Below are 14,844 nucleotides of genomic sequence, written 5' to 3'. Positions count from 1 at the left end.
GGGCTCCACACCACACACGGACAGGCGTGACCGTGCCTGAGGGCCCAGGGTCAGGCCCTGCTGTGGCCCCTGCCTCGGGGTGACTGTGCTGTTCCTCCTTCCTCAGGGGTACCAAGGCAACAACGGAGCCCCGGGAAGTCCTGGTGTGAAAGGAGCCAAGGGTGGGCCCGGGCCCCGCGGACCCAAAGGCGAGCCGGTGAGTCCCACCCACCCCGCCTCAGGGCCCTGCTCTGAGCATCCTCCTTGCAGCTTGAGGAGGACCATGGGGGAAGGGCACCTGGGCTGTAGGCAGGACCCCCTGCTGGCAAGGCACAGCCAGGCCCCCATCTTCCTGAGAAGTGGACCCAGAGCACCCCACGGGCACCCCCAGGGCTGAACTTAGAGGGGAGGCCCAGGCAGGTCCTCCATGGTGTTCCCTAAACCCAGCCCCAGCTGCCCAGGCCGTGCTGTGAAGGGTGGGCGGGGCCCGTCCCAGTGCTGACCACTCCGAGGGGATTCTGTCTGAGCATGGAGCCTGCCTGCGAGTGACCACAGTGGCTGGACGGCACCAGATCCCCGCCGGACCCCAGCCTATCACCTAGAACGCCACTCACCGAACATGCAACTCCACCTGGAGCCTCCCCAGATTGTTCCTGACTCCTCAGCATGGGCGGGACCAACCCAGCACAGGGATGAGGGCGGGCAGCAGAGCCACCGGCACAGGCTGAGGCCGTTGGGAAGGAGCCTGGGGATCGAGGTCCCAGGTCCCAAAGCCAGAGCCCTCCTGGAGAGAAGCAGCATCGGCCCCGGCACAACTCCACCCTCCAGGGGCTCTGGGCTTGCGCTCCCCCTCCCTCACCCACACGCCTGTTCTCTGCAGGGGCGCAGGGGAGACCCCGGCACCAAGGGCAGCCCGGGCAGCAACGGCCCCAAGGGGGAGAAGGTGAGTCCTCGTGTGCAAGTGCCACAGGGTCTCACTATGGTGCCCACGGGCTCTCCTGATGAGGGCCCCAGCCCCATTCCTCCCAGAGAACGACAGAACTCCAGGGCCTCACCCTCCAGGGGACACTCCCGGAGATCCCCACACCCCATTCCCTGCTGAGGGAGCTCCACTGCCCGCCCAGGCACACCCCACACGGCTGTGCAGGCACCGCTCACAACCCCGGCCCACTGAGGCACAGGCCCGTGAACCCAGGGGTGACGCTGAAGGGCTGGGCGGCAAAACCCGGGCCACCAGCTCCCCTGGACACCAGGGGAAGGGGCGTCCTCCCGGGAGGTGGACAAGGTCTTACCACGTGTGGGTGGCCTCAGGGGGACCGAGAGACCCCACGCTCAGAGCAGCAGCTACAGGCACCGGGAAGGAGCTGTGGGTGAAACAGGCGACTGGTCCGCGTCCCCCTGGACAGACAGGGGTCTTCCTCTCAGGCCCCCTTCCCCAACCCCGGCCACACCCGCCTCTCATGTGGGACCCAGGCTGGAGGCCTTAGCTGAGACCCATGGGGCCTCCCTTCCCTTCCCACAGGGGGACCCTGGCCCTGAGGGGCCCCGCGGCCTGGCTGGAGAGGTTGGCAACAAAGGAGCCAAGGTAGGGGGGCAGGGGAGCTGCACCCCAAGGTAGGGGGGTGAAGGGGGCTGCACCTCAATGTAAGGAGGCCCAGGGAGGCTGCACCCCGAGGTATGGTGGAGGGGGGCCCAAGGTAGGGGAGAGGGGCTGCACCTCAAGGTAATGGAGGAGGGGTGCTGCACCCCAAGGTAGTGGGAGATGGGGGCTGAACCCCAAGGTAGGGAGGCCCAGGGACGCTGCACCCCAAGGGCAGAGGGGGACTGTACCCCAAGGTAGGGGGGCCAAGGGTGGCTGTACCCAAAGGGAAGGTGGCCAGGGACTGCACCCCAAGGTTGGGAACCCAGGTGGGTGCTGCACCCCAAGGTAAGGGGGGCCCAAGCGGGGGCTGCACCCAGAACCTGGCCTGCTCCACGCAGTGTGGTCAGGGCTGAAGGTCAAGTGGAGCCACAACCTCCGGGAGGGTCGCAGGGGCTGGGGCCAGACCCACCTTCCCCACGAGGCCCTGCAGTGTCCACAGGATCGATGTTGGGGTCTCCGGGGTGCCGCTGTCAGTCAAGAGGACCCCAAACTCCTCCCCTTTCTTCCAGGGAGACCGAGGCTTGCCTGGACCCAGAGGCCCCCAGGGGGCTCTTGGGGAGCCGGGAAACCAGGTCAGTGTGGGACACCTGTAGCCCCGTGACGAGAGGTGGGACCCCCGTGCCCTCTGACCCCACAACTAGAGGTGGGACCCCAGTGCCGTCTGACCCCACGGTCCATGCCCTCTTTGTGGCACCACTCAGGTTTCCCTGTCCGTGTGGGGACAGGCTGGAGCCAGCCACTGTCCCCATAGGAAACCCAGGCAGCAGGGCCTGGCCTCAGAAGCCAGGACCTGCTCCCCTAGACCCCAAGTACCTCATACCCACTCTCAGCCCCAGCCCCTCATTCTGTCCTGAAGGACCCAGGTGGGGGAGTCAGGGGCAAAGCCGTGGTCCTGAGGGCCTGGATGGGCCACGGGGAGAGGAGGAGCTGGGACCCTCAAGACGGGGGTCCACGGCCCCCACAGGCAGCAGGAGGAGCTGGGGCCGTGTGCCCGGATGCTCAGGGCTGGACGGAGCATGTCAGGTGACCCCTGGCCATGGCCAGTCCCTGCCTGTGGTGACTTCTGACTTTCTCTCCTGACCTCAGGGATCTCGGGGAGACCCCGGTGATGCAGGACCCCGTGGAGACTCAGGACAGCCAGGCCCCAAGGTACGTGCTCCTTCTCCAGCAGGATGTGTTGGGGGTTCAGGGCAGCTGCCTGAGGAGCAGGACAGGGGGCCGGCCTGGGGCCCTGTTGCCAGCAGACGTGCCTCAGGCCGGGCCTCTGCCTCCTGTTCTCCGCTCTGGAGGGAGGGGCTGCCTCCAGGTCCAGGCAGCCCCCGCTCTCCTCTTCAGCAGTGACCCGTGGCTGTGGGTGGCGCATCCTCCCTGAGGCAGGGCGTGAGGGCAGCCATGTGGCCTGAGCAGCGTCCTCCCCGTGTGTGGGCAGGCGGCAGCTCCGGGGTCTCTAGGCACATCCAGGCCCAGCTGGAGATGGGCAAGGCGAGGTTGGCTCTGCCAGGCCCCTGCTCACAGCCAGCCCTGGACAGCACCCCCAGCCCACTTCTACCCCCGTGTGTACCTTGGGCCCTGCTGAGCACAGCCCCCCAGCCCCACCCCATCCTATGACCTTGCTGACCGACTCAACGTCCTCTTCCAGGGAGACCCCGGCAGGCCTGGATTCAGCTATCCAGGACCCCGAGGAGCACCTGTGAGTCACAGCCTGGGATGGCAGCGCCCAGGAGGGGGTGGACATTGTCCCAAGGGCCCTGAAGGTTCCTAGTCGTTCCCTCAAGGCCTCCCCTGTGCAGAAGAAAGTGAGGTCCCTCCCAGGGGACGGAGTGGTGAGAAGGCTCTGGGTGACTCAGCGAAGGACAGGTCCAGCCCAGCATCAGAAGAGTGTGGCTCAGAACGCAGCACGGTGGCCTCACCCAGACTGTGCATAAGCAGAGGGGAACGGCTGCAGAAGCTGCCCAGAGGGACGAAGGAGCCCTGGGATCTGAGGCTGCGTTACCCTGACTTCTGTTTGCTTCACAGGGAGAAAAAGGCGAGCCCGGCCCACGCGGCCCCGAGGTACATGTGGGTCCTGGCCACCTGTGCCCACCCAGGGTGGGGGGTCTGGATGCCCACCCTCACTGACAGGACCATCCCTGTCTTGGGATGGTCCTGGCTCCCCAAGGCCCAGCCATGACACCAAGGCTGAGTTCTGTCTGAGGGAGCCACCGGCCACTGGCTGGTCCCTTTGCAACCAAAGTTCAGGCTTTGCCAAAAAACCACATAGATGTTCCCATTTAAATGATCCCAAAATGCCAGATACATTTTTCCAAGTAAAAATCTCAAATCATCTGTCCCAGGCTAACATGTGTCCCCTGTCACAGGGAGGCCGAGGCGACTTCGGCTTGAAAGGAGAACCTGGGAGGAAAGGAGAGAAAGGAGAGCCTGTGAGTGTTGCCGTCCCGAAGCCCACAGCAGCTGGGCAGAGGCAGGGAGGGGCCCTGAGGCTGAGCGTGTGCATCTGAAAGTACGGGAGGATGCGAGGCAACTGGGCCCCAGCCATGAGCACCACCGCCTCCTTCCTGAAGGGGACGGCTGGCTCAGGGGCCTCCTCCTTCCACCCATCCTCACTTCCAGCGTCCACCAGGGTCCCCTCTCCAGCAACTCCCCCACAGCATCCTTCCCAGGGTCCCCTCCAGAGTCCCCTCCCCCCAAAGATCCTTCCAGGTAGTATTCCCCTCAGAGTTCACACACACAGCATTCCCCAAGGGTCCTCTCCCCAATGTCCCACACACAGCATCCGCTCCCCAGGGTCCTCCCCACAGATATCCCCAGCAGGTGCTCTGTGCCTCCAAATCCTCAGCCTGGCCAAGGGTTTAACCAGGACGGCAGGTTGGTCTGGAACTGAGTGAGCATAAGACGAGGGATGGATAATGATAGATGGATGGGCAAGCAGATGGGGGTGGGCAAATGGATGGATGGTGGGTGGATGGATGAATGAATAGGTAGCTAGGTGGGTGAAGGAGTAGATGTATGGGTGAGTGGGTGGATGGATGGATAGATGAGTGGGTGGATAGAGGATGGGTAGCTGGATGGATGAATGGATGAGTGAGTAGATGGATGGATGAATGGGTGGGTGGGAACAGGGTAGATGGATGGATGGAATGGATAGGTGGGTGAATGAGTAGATGTATGGGTGAGTGGGAGGATGGATGGATGAGTGGGTGGATAGAGGATGGATGGATGGGTAGGTGGATGGATGGACGAATGGGTGGGTAAGTGGGTGGGTGTGTGGATAGAGGATGGATGGATGGGTTATTGGGTGGGTGAACGGATGGATGGATGGGTGGGTAGGTAGGTGCGTGGGTGGATGGGTGAGTACCTGATAATTGGGTGGAATAGCCATGGATTGGAATGAGCTGTTTTAGCTGCCATTTCTGGGATACTCAGCTCTGCCAGGCCCCTACCCCTCTGATGGGCCAGGCTCTAACGGTGGCCACTCACGGCTTTCCCAGCTCTGGTGCCAGCACAGGGAAGGTGGGGGCACAGCCTCATCTTCCTCCTTGCACCTGTCAGGGCCCCCCAAGGCAAGACCCGTGGTTGGGGACACCACAGGGCCCTGCTGTGTGCAGAGACTGTCCCTATGGCCACTGAAGCCTACCTGTCCTTGTTCCTTCTCAGGCAGATCCTGGTCCCCCTGGTGAGCCAGGCCCTCGGGGGCCAAGAGGAGTCCCAGGACCCGAGGTAGGCAGCTGGCCAGTCCCCATGCCCTCCAGACCTCAGCCCCCGGCCTGCCTTGCCAATGCGCACCCAAGCCTCATGGTTCCATCCACGGTGGACCCACGTTTCAGTGGACAGGGGCCTGCGAGTGACTTGGCTGCTCAGCCTTGGCCCCAGCGTCTCAGCCTCATCCTTCCCTCCCCAGGGTGAGCCTGGACCCCCTGGAGACCCCGGCCTGACGGTAGGTGTCACATGGGGCAGAACCAGTGTCCTTCTCCTGCCAAAAGTAGAAACCAAGAGCAGCGGGGCCGGGGGAGGTCAGCAGGGGAAGGTCAGAGGGCAAGCTTGGTCGGGGGAGGTCACAGGGCAAGGTTGGTGAGGGGAGGAGGGTGGCAGCGAGGTTGGCAGGGACAGGACCCAACCAGCCTCCCCACGTGGGCTGGAATGTCCCGGGGCCCCCGGGCCAGGACCTTGCTGTGGAAACTCCTCTGGGGCCCGGGGGGACTGGCCTGCCCTGCCTGACGCGTGCATTGCAGGAGTGTGACGTCATGACGTACGTGAGGGAGACCTGCGGGTGCTGCGGTGAGGCACTGCCCACGGTGGGGTCGGGGCCCACGCGCCGGGTGGAGGGCGGGAGTGCGGCAGGGCTGGGTCATCGCTGGGTCCCGCATGTGCGCCTGGCCCTAGGGTCTGAGGTCTCCCCGGTGCCCCCTGCTGACCCTGCCACCTCCCCAGACTGCGAGAAGCGCTGTGGCGCCCTGGACGTGGTCTTCGTCATCGACAGCTCCGAGAGCATTGGGTACACCAACTTCACGCTGGAGAAGAATTTCGTCATCAACGTGGTCAACAGGCTGGGCGCCATCGCTAAGGACCCCAAGTCCGAGACAGGTCAGTGGGGCAGGGGCGGGCACAGGCACGGCAGAGGGGCCGGGCGGGACGTGGGAGGCGATGGGACGGGAGAAGTACAGACACGCCCCTCAAACAAGGGCTCTGCGCGTCCGGGGACACCCTAGACGCCGAGGCCTCCGGCGACACCCTCACGCATGCGGCTCACAGGGACGCGCGTGGGCGTGGTGCAGTACAGTCACGAGGGTACCTTCGAGGCCATCCAGCTGGACGACGAACGCATCGACTCGCTGTCGAGCTTCAAGGAAGCGGTGAAGAACCTCGAGTGGATCGCGGGCGGCACCTGGACACCCTCGGCCCTCAAGTTTGCCTACGACCGCCTCATCAAGGAGAGCCGGCGCCAGAAGACACGCGTGTTTGCGGTGGTCATCACGGACGGGCGCCACGACCCTCGGGATGATGACCTCAACCTGCGTGCGCTGTGTGACCGCGACGTCACGGTGACGGCCATCGGCATTGGGGACATGTTCCACGAGAAGCACGAGAGCGAGAACCTGTACTCCATCGCCTGCGACAAGCCACAGCAGGTGCGCAACATGACGCTGTTCTCCGACCTGGTGGCTGAGAAGTTCATTGACGACATGGAGGACGTCCTCTGCCCGGGTGAGCGTGCAGGCGTGGGGCAGGCGGCCGAGGAGCAGCAGGCCCCAGCCGCTGTCTAGCGCAGGCCCCAGGGACACCCCTCACCCGAGGGCCGGATGTGCAGCCCAGGATAGTGGGCTTGGATAGGAAGGAGTCGGGCCCTCTCGGGGCCGCAGGGCGGAGGCCAGCTGCACCCTGAGCCTGTCTGGGCAGATTAGTGGGCGGCCGCTCAGGGCTCGCTAGGGACTGACCCTGGCCCGGCCTCTGTCCTCTCTTCCAGACCCTCAGATCGTGTGCCCAGACCTTCCCTGCCAAACAGGTAATGCGGGGCACCCCGAGTCCCCCACCCCAGACTACAGAGCAGCCCGGTGTCCTTCCTCCTCGAGGGCCGGGCTGGGGGAGGGGCCGTGCAGGGACTCAGCAGGCAGCAGAGCCGCAGAGGCTGCTCCTTAGTGAGATGCCCCCGGGACCGCAGGACAGCAGCGCAGGAGAGGAGGGGCTTGGGGAGGGCAGGCTCCCCGGAATGCAGGAACGGCATCGCCAGGCCATGGGGCGGGGGCTGCTGGCCTGGCTTTGTGCTTAGCGTGTGGCCACTGGTGTTGAAGGCCCACCACCCACCAAGGTCTCCATGAGACCCTGCAGTCTCCCTCAGCTGCTGCCCAACTCCCATGGGCTGGCCCTGCCTGTGCCACTCGGAGGAAGCCGGGGATTCAGTGAGTGAAACCAGCCCAGGGTAGAGGCACTGACACCCACCAGCGCCAGCAGGTCTTGCTCCGACCCTGGGCTGCCTCGGAGCTGCGGCCGTGGCTCTCATCTCTGGGAGCCCGTGTCCTGGATGTGGCTCACGTGGGTGTGAAGCTGGAGCTGGGGGTGCCCAAGGCAGAGGTTCTGCCAGTGCCCACGGCTGGGGGTGTGCCATCCAGGCTCTGCTGGACGTGGTGCTGCCCCCACAGTGACTGCTGCACCGTAACTGGGCCCACAGGAGGTTCCCCGGGGGCGTTAGGAGCTGAGTCCCCCTCCGTGAGCCATCCCCTCCAGGAGCGTCAAGATGGGGACGCCGTGGAGATGGGTGGGAGGGTCCGACCTGGAGGACCACGGGGACGAAAGCTCGGGGTCTGCAGTGCAAAGTCAGCACTTCCTCAGCACTCGGGTCAGGGTGTGCGTTCAGGCGTTCCATGAAGAACTCCCGGTGGGTGCGCCGGGCCACATTCACGGGCCCTGAGGCTGCCCCCGGGAGGAGCCGTGGACTCGGGGTCAGGGTCCCCACACGTGCTCCGACAGAGAACCTGGAGGTTGCGCCCGGCTCTGGCTGTCCTTCAGCAGGTGGGCAGCCTCTGGTCCCACAACACAGTGGGCTGTCCTCTTTCAGGGTCTGCCAGGGCCTGCACCAGCACCAGGGGCAGCTGGACCCTGAGGGCAGGAACGAGACCTTGGTCCCTCCACCCAGCCCCTCGTCCTTGATGGGGTGGGGAAGTCTCAGGACCCCATGATGGGCGACACGGCAATGTCCACGGTGGGCGCTTTGCTCTCTACCAGATGGAGGCTTTCCCCTCCCCTCCACCCCGGGGTCCAGCGTGAGGGGGCGCTGCGTCTTGTCAGGGCCTTTCTCTGTGTCGGTGGATGTCACGTGACCTTTCCTCTTTAGCATGCCTAGGATGAACCCACCGGGCCCTGGTGTGTGGCTCTGTTTACGCGTGTGGGCCCAGATTTGCTGATGCCTGCCTGAGGGTTTGTGCTCATCAGGGATATTGGCCTGCACTTTTCCTTTCTTATGTCTCTGGTTCTGGCCTCAGGGTGATGTGGGCCTCGTAGGGCCAAGATGGTGACGTGGGGTGAGCCAGTTCTCCCTCCTGGGAGTGGGTCACTCCGGCCACCAGAGCACCACAGGGAAGGCAGCCAGGGAGGACACGGGGCCCTTGCAGCTCTGGCCTCTTCTGAGGCCTCCAGGACCTGACAGTGACTGGGAGCAGTCCCCCAGAACCCCTCCCCTCCTCTCAGCTCCCTGACACCTGGTCCGCAACACTGGGAGCTCATCCTCCTTTCAGGCTGTTTGCAGTTTCAAAGCGAACTCCACCTTGTGGCTCCAGGAGGTACAGCAGGGACAGTGTTAAATCAGCTTTCACCAGCCCACACAGCCAGGCATCCTCCTCCGCTCTCCTGGGCACTGGGTGGACGCCACTGGCTATGGCCTGGCCCTGGCCTTCTCCAGACAGCCCTGTCCACCCTAAAACCCAGCCACCCTGGGCCTGCACCAGGCTCGTGGAGGTGTCAGTTGCATGGGGACCAGAGGGTGCCGGAGAAACAAATCGGACGCAGCTGAAGGCAGCCAGGGCAGAGCCCACTCAGCGGTAAGAGCTGCACGGCGACCACAGCGTAACCTGAGCTCCACTCGGTGGAAAGAAAAGGCAGAGACGTTGCAGAGGCCAGGTCTGCTCGGGGGAAGACAGTTCTGGATGTAGAGGACACATCCCAGAGAGGCTGAGGAAGGGTTTGCCACTGCAAGCTTTCTTAGGCAGGATCGTGAAGGGTGGCTGGGGTCTTCCTGGCAACGGGGCCTGCAGCACTGGAAGCCCTGCTGGAGTTTGGCACGTCTCTGACGCAGGTTTGGACGGAGCTGTTTTGTGCTGCAAGGTTTTCTCGGGGTCTGTGGCGTCCCCCAAAGGTGCCGCCGTGTGGGTCTCCTCTCTTAGCTCCCTGCCAGCTCCCCGTCCCCATGCCTCCTGCCAAGGCCAACCCACATACCACTCCACTTGCATCTCCACCGACTTGCCGGCCCAAGTGCCGCTCTTCACTCTGGCCTCGCTGAGCGGCCTCCCGAGGAGGAGCTTTAGGCCCACACCCGCCACAGGCCTTAAAGTCTTCTCTGGACGCTCCCTTGCAGATGCACCGTGGCCTGGCGGCGAGTCCCCGGTCACCTTCCTCCGCACGGAAGAGGGGCCGGACGCCACCTTCCCCAGGACCATCCCCCTGATCCAACAGTTGCTAAACGCCACGGAGCTCACGCAGGACCCGGCCGCCTACTCCCAGCTGGTGGCCGTGCTGGTCTACACCGCCGAGCGGGCCAAGTTCGCCACCGGGGTAGAGCGGCAGGACTGGATGGAGCTGTTCATTGACACCTTTAAGCTGGTTCACAGGGACATCGTGGGCGACCCCGAGACCGCGTTGGCCCTCTGCTGAAGTCCGGGCGCCCGCCCAGCCCCTCCCTGCCATGCTGGCTTCCCAGGGCTGCCCCCAGCAGGCTGGCTCTCAGTGGAGGCCAGAGGTCTGGGATCGGGGTCAGCAGGGCCACAGTCCCTCCAGGGGCTCCGGGGCAGCTTCCGGCCTCTTCCCACCCTGGTGGCTGCCGTGTCCCTTGCGGCTGAACTCTCCTCCGTCTTACTGTGGCCTTTTTATAGGGACACTAGTCATTGAGTTTAAGGCGCACCCGAAGTCCAGAGTGACCTCCTCACAAGACCCTTAACTCAGTCCGTCTGCAGAGTCCTTCTTTGCCGTGTCAGGTCACCCTCAGGCTCCCGTGCTGGGGCATGGAAGTCTTTGGAGGCCCTTACTTAGTGGCCCAGCTGGGCTGCCGTGCATCTGGGATGGGGCTGAGGGAGGGTGCAGCCTACGTGCTGGAGAATGTCTCCCCCACCGGCTTCCAGTGGAGCCTCAGAAACAGGCCCTGAGGCTGCTAAGCCTTGCTGGGTGTGGGCACTAATCCCATGCATGGTGACTCATGGGCGCTCATGGCCTACCTTGCGGTGGGTGAAGACTTTGGGTTGGGCAGCAGATAGTCCTCGCGGAACTTGGCGGTCCTGGCACCATGACGTACCTGGGCCAGTGTCATGCCCATTGGGGCAAATGGACACAGCTGTCTGCCAGCAGTTCCGGTCTCAGGGTGTCTGCACCCTTCCAGCCCATCCTCTGGGTCCCCAGAAGCAGTCGGGGGAGCATCCACCAGGCACGACCTTTGCTGTCCTCGGAGGACTGAGCAGAGAACCCCGGGGGCCACGATGTTGGGGAGGGGCAGGGGTCACTATCCATAGGGCACAGCCCCCACAGCAAGCTCAGACCCCGATGTTCTGACTGCAGGAGGCTTCATCCAGGCTGGGCTCCTGCCGGGAAGGGCTGTGACCATTTCTCATGACCAGGGTCTTATCCCCACACCCGCTGCACAGGGCAGGCCAGGCTGGGCTTCCCACAGTGGGAATGAAGGATTCCCCCAGAGGAGGAGGAGAGCAGAGGCCACAGACATCCTAAGTGTCTCAGCCTCCCTGTGCCTGGCCGGCCCCCACGGCTTCCCTGTCTCCTCCAGGCCCCAGAGACACCGATACATGGGGAGAGACCCCCAACACCAGCTTCCCCCTGCGTGTCTGTGTGTGTGTGTGTGTGTGTGCTGACAGCAGTGACAATATTAGTTTGGAGAGGATTTGGGAAGCCCAGTGGTACCTGAGAAGTTTCTGGACATTTAAGCCAATTCCTAGGTGTGGCCTTAATGTGGAGGCTGCCCTTCCTTTCACTGAATAAGCTGCGTCCCTCATAACCTCAGAGGGAACCCCGTCTGCCACGCCAGCTCATGTGTGCTCAGACGAGGTCTGTGTCTCAAGCGTTCTATAAAGGCTGCAGTGCAGTGTGAGGTCACACTGCTGTGTTCAGGGCTTTGCTCACTGCCTGCGGGGCTGGACCTTTGCACCTCCAGGACCCCCGAAGCTGAGTTTCGGGTCAGTGTCCGTGTGCATTCCTGGGGTCAGGACTTTGCTCCCGAGGGATTCCTGGGGGGGTTCATGTACCAGCTGTGACAACGTCCAGGGGTTGGGCCTAGGAGCAGACACCCATGGGGAAACTGGCTGTCCCCCTCCCCTCCCCCATCCCAGGAGCTGAGGCCCTGGCGAGGCCGCAGGGCTGGGTCCAAGCATGTGGACTGTCCATGTCCCGTCCTGTGGTCTGTGACACCCACATGTGCGGTAGCCTGCCTGGACTGTGGCCAAGCCCCCAAGCTGTCCAGGATACCCAGGGCTGGTGCCCACCCAGGCAGGTGGGAGCCCCTTTTGGTAACAGGAGTCAGGGCAGAGCCCACCTGGGCTGCCGCAGAAGATTTGGCTGTCCCTGTACCCACTGCCCCCAACCACGGCCAGTCAGAAGGGTCAGGGGCTCCTGGTCTTTCTGGGAGGGACGTGCCCCGGCCAGCTCTAGGGGTTCTGAGCAGCTCTGGGACCCAGACAGTGAGGGGTCAGGCTGGGGGTGTCAGGGCCGCGGTCCTCCTGACATCCCTCCCACCCCAGACAGTGGCCTTCACGTGGGTAGCAAATTCTTGAGCTACAAAAAGATGCCGATACAGGCTGCCACCAGGAGGGCAGCCCGGGCAGGGATAGCACTCAGCAGGCGGACAGGGCCTGGTGCCTGCGTCAGGGTCTCAAGCTTGGGAGCACCAGCAGAGGAGACGGTGGCTCCCATCACTACCGCTTCAAAGGGGCTGGGGCTGCGGACCCACACCTAGGGCTGCCCTGCAGAAATACCCCCGCAGAGCCCAGCGGTCTGTGGGGCCAGCAGGTGGGGTGCGAGTGGAAGGGCGCAGGTGCGGGGCTGGCGCCTGCCCGGTCCTGCCAGCCTCCCCTCCGCCCAGCCCGCACCTGCGTCTCCCCGCAGAGCTGTCCGTGGCACAGTGCACGCAGCGGCCCGTGGACATCGTATTCCTGCTGGACGGCTCCGAGCGGCTGGGTGAGCAGAACTTCCACAAGGCCCGGCGCTTCGTGGAGCAGGTGGCACGGCGGCTGACGCTGGCCCGGCGGGACGACGACCCCCTCAATGCGCGCGTGGCACTGCTGCAGTTTGGCGGCCCTGGCGAGCAGCAGGTGGCCTTCCCACTGAGCCATAACCTCACAGCCATCCACGAGGCGCTGGAGGCCGCGCAATACCTGAACTCCTTCTCGCACGTGGGCGCAGGCGTGGTGCACGCCATCAACGCCATCGTGCGCAATGCGCGTGGCGGGGCCCGGAGGAACGCAGAGCTGTCCTTCGTGTTCCTCACCGACGGCGTCACAGGCAACGACAGCCTGCACGAGTCCGCGCACTCCATGCGCAAGCAAAACGTGGTGCCCACCGTGGTGGCCGTGGGCAGCGACGTGGACATGGATGTGCTCACCACGCTCAGCCTGGGCGACCGCGCCGCCGTGTTTCGCGAGAAGGACTACGACAGCCTGGCGCAACCGGGCTTCTTCGACCGCTTCATCCGCTGGATCTGCTAGAACTGTGACCCAGCGCGCAGTGGAGGGTCATGAGCCCACCCCGTCCATGGTGCTAAGCGGGCCCGGGTCCCGCATGGCCAGCACCGCTGCTCACTCAGAGGATGCCCCAGGCCCGCAGCCCTCCAGCTCCTCCTCGGGGTCCCCGTAGCCCCGGACCCCACCCAGCCCCAGGTCTCCCCAGGCCCCAGGCCCTCAGGAGGCTGCCCGGCCTCCCTTCCCCTGCAGCCCTCCCAGGGCGCCTGGCCCCTGAGCTCCGGAGCAAGCCCTGACCCAATAAAGGCTTTGAACCCACTGCATGCCCACTTGCGAGCATCTGTGCTCAGGAGAGGCGCCAAAGCTGTCTTGCAGTCAGGACAAAAACACTGCAGCTGTCACTTGCCCATCAGGATCAATGGCTCCCCCGGCCAAGTCCCCCCACTCCTAGGACATCACCTGCAGGCACTGGCTGACCCCACCTGTGCAGACCCCACAGGCTTGATCAGCAAACTCTCCCTCCAGCCCCAGCCAGGTCCAAAGTGCTCTAAGAAGTGTCACCATGGCTGTGAGGGTCTTCTGTGGGTGGACGCATGATTGACACTAGATGGGGAGAGACAGCAGGTTCTGAGATTGTTTTGTTCATTGGGGCAATCTCGGTGAGGTTTTGCTGTTCAGACCTCCAGGGTCCTTCAGGCTTAGCTCGGGAGCACCACAGTGAACCACAGGCTCCACGGGCAGGCGCTGGCCTGGCAGGAGTGGGCTTGGCGGCCATCATGGGGCACCACAGACACAGCATGAACAACTACCATTATCAGCCACAGCTCTGGAGGTGTCGGCCGGGACAGGCTCCCTCTGGAGGCCTAGATGAGGGTCTGTCCCAGCCTCTCCCCAGCATCCCGGGGTTTCTGAGCTCCTGGATAAGGACATAAGTCACCACACTGGACTAGGGCTCAGCCTGCTCTAGGACGACCTCACCCAAGTCACACTGGACCAGGGCTCAGCCTGCTCTAAGGTGAGCTCACTTGAGTCACACTGGACTAGGGCTCAGCCTATTCTAGGATAAGCTCACCTGAGTTACACTTGACTAGGGCTCAGCCTATTCTGAGTTCACCCAATTCACACTGGACCAGGCTCAGCCTATTCTAGGATGACCTCATCCGAGTCACACTGGAGCAGGGCTCACCCTGCTCTAAGGTGAGCTCACCTGAGTCACAAAGGACGAGGCTCAGCCTCTTCTAAGATGAGTTCACCCGAGTCACACTGGCCCAGGCTCAGCCTATTCTAGGATAAGCTCACCTGAGTCACACTAGACCAGGGCTCAGCCTGTTCTAAAATGAGCTCACGGGAGTCACACTGGACCAAGGCTCAGCCTGCTCTAAGATGACCTCACTTGAGTCACAGTCGACCGGGGCTCAGCTTGTTCTAAGATAAGCTCACCCCAATAACACTGGACCAGGGCTCAGCCTGTTCTAAGATGAGCTCACCCACGTCACACTGGACCAAGGCTCAGCCCATTCTAGTATGAGATCACTCGAGTCTCACTAGACCAAGGCTAACCCTATTTCAGGATGAGCTCACCTGAGTCACACTGGACCAGGCTCAGCCTGTTCCAAGATGAACTCACCCGAGTCACACTGTACCAGGGCTCAGCCTGCTCTAAGGTGAGCTCACCTGAGTGACACTGGACCAGGGTCAGCCTATTCTGAGTTCACCCGAGTCACACTGGACCAGGCTCAGCCTATTCTAGGATGACCTCACCTAAGTCACACTGGACCAGGTTCAGCCTATTCTAGGATAAGCTCACCTGAGTCACACTAGACCAGGGCTCAGCCTGTTCTAAGA

At 63.5% G+C, this 14,844-nt stretch overlaps 1 protein-coding gene across 3 annotated transcripts in view; it reads left to right on the top strand.

The window, feature by feature from the left end:
* Nucleotides 1-13,317, top strand: part of COL6A2 (collagen type VI alpha 2 chain) — a 34,907-nt gene extending 21,590 nt beyond the window's left edge. Inside the window, exons 14-28 of one of the 3 annotated variants that reach the window (XM_026447426.2) lie at nucleotides 107-196; nucleotides 860-922; nucleotides 1,502-1,564; nucleotides 2,131-2,193; nucleotides 2,708-2,770; nucleotides 3,261-3,311; nucleotides 3,638-3,673; nucleotides 3,979-4,041; nucleotides 5,276-5,338; nucleotides 5,520-5,555; nucleotides 5,851-5,896; nucleotides 6,050-6,202; nucleotides 6,371-6,823; nucleotides 7,083-7,121; nucleotides 12,428-13,317. In XM_026447426.2, the coding sequence (XP_026303211.1) occupies nucleotides 107-196; nucleotides 860-922; nucleotides 1,502-1,564; nucleotides 2,131-2,193; nucleotides 2,708-2,770; nucleotides 3,261-3,311; nucleotides 3,638-3,673; nucleotides 3,979-4,041; nucleotides 5,276-5,338; nucleotides 5,520-5,555; nucleotides 5,851-5,896; nucleotides 6,050-6,202; nucleotides 6,371-6,823; nucleotides 7,083-7,121; nucleotides 12,428-13,026 (1,881 nt within the window). In that variant the 3' untranslated portion in view covers nucleotides 13,027-13,317. Of the gene's footprint in view, nucleotides 1-106; nucleotides 197-859; nucleotides 923-1,501; nucleotides 1,565-2,130; nucleotides 2,194-2,707; nucleotides 2,771-3,260; nucleotides 3,312-3,637; nucleotides 3,674-3,978; nucleotides 4,042-5,275; nucleotides 5,339-5,519; nucleotides 5,556-5,850; nucleotides 5,897-6,049; nucleotides 6,203-6,370; nucleotides 6,824-7,082; nucleotides 7,122-9,404; nucleotides 10,271-12,427 lie in introns of those variants that run through there. The other 2 variants (XM_026447427.1, XM_026447428.2) reach the window with 2 other exon arrangements.
* The last annotated feature ends 1,527 nt before the right edge of the window (nucleotides 13,318-14,844 follow it).

Source organism: Piliocolobus tephrosceles, chromosome 19, assembly GCF_002776525.5.
Source record: "Piliocolobus tephrosceles isolate RC106 chromosome 19, ASM277652v3, whole genome shotgun sequence".
NCBI classification, from domain to species: domain Eukaryota; kingdom Metazoa; phylum Chordata; class Mammalia; order Primates; family Cercopithecidae; genus Piliocolobus; species Piliocolobus tephrosceles.
This window is presented reverse-complemented; position numbering and strand designations above follow the sequence as displayed.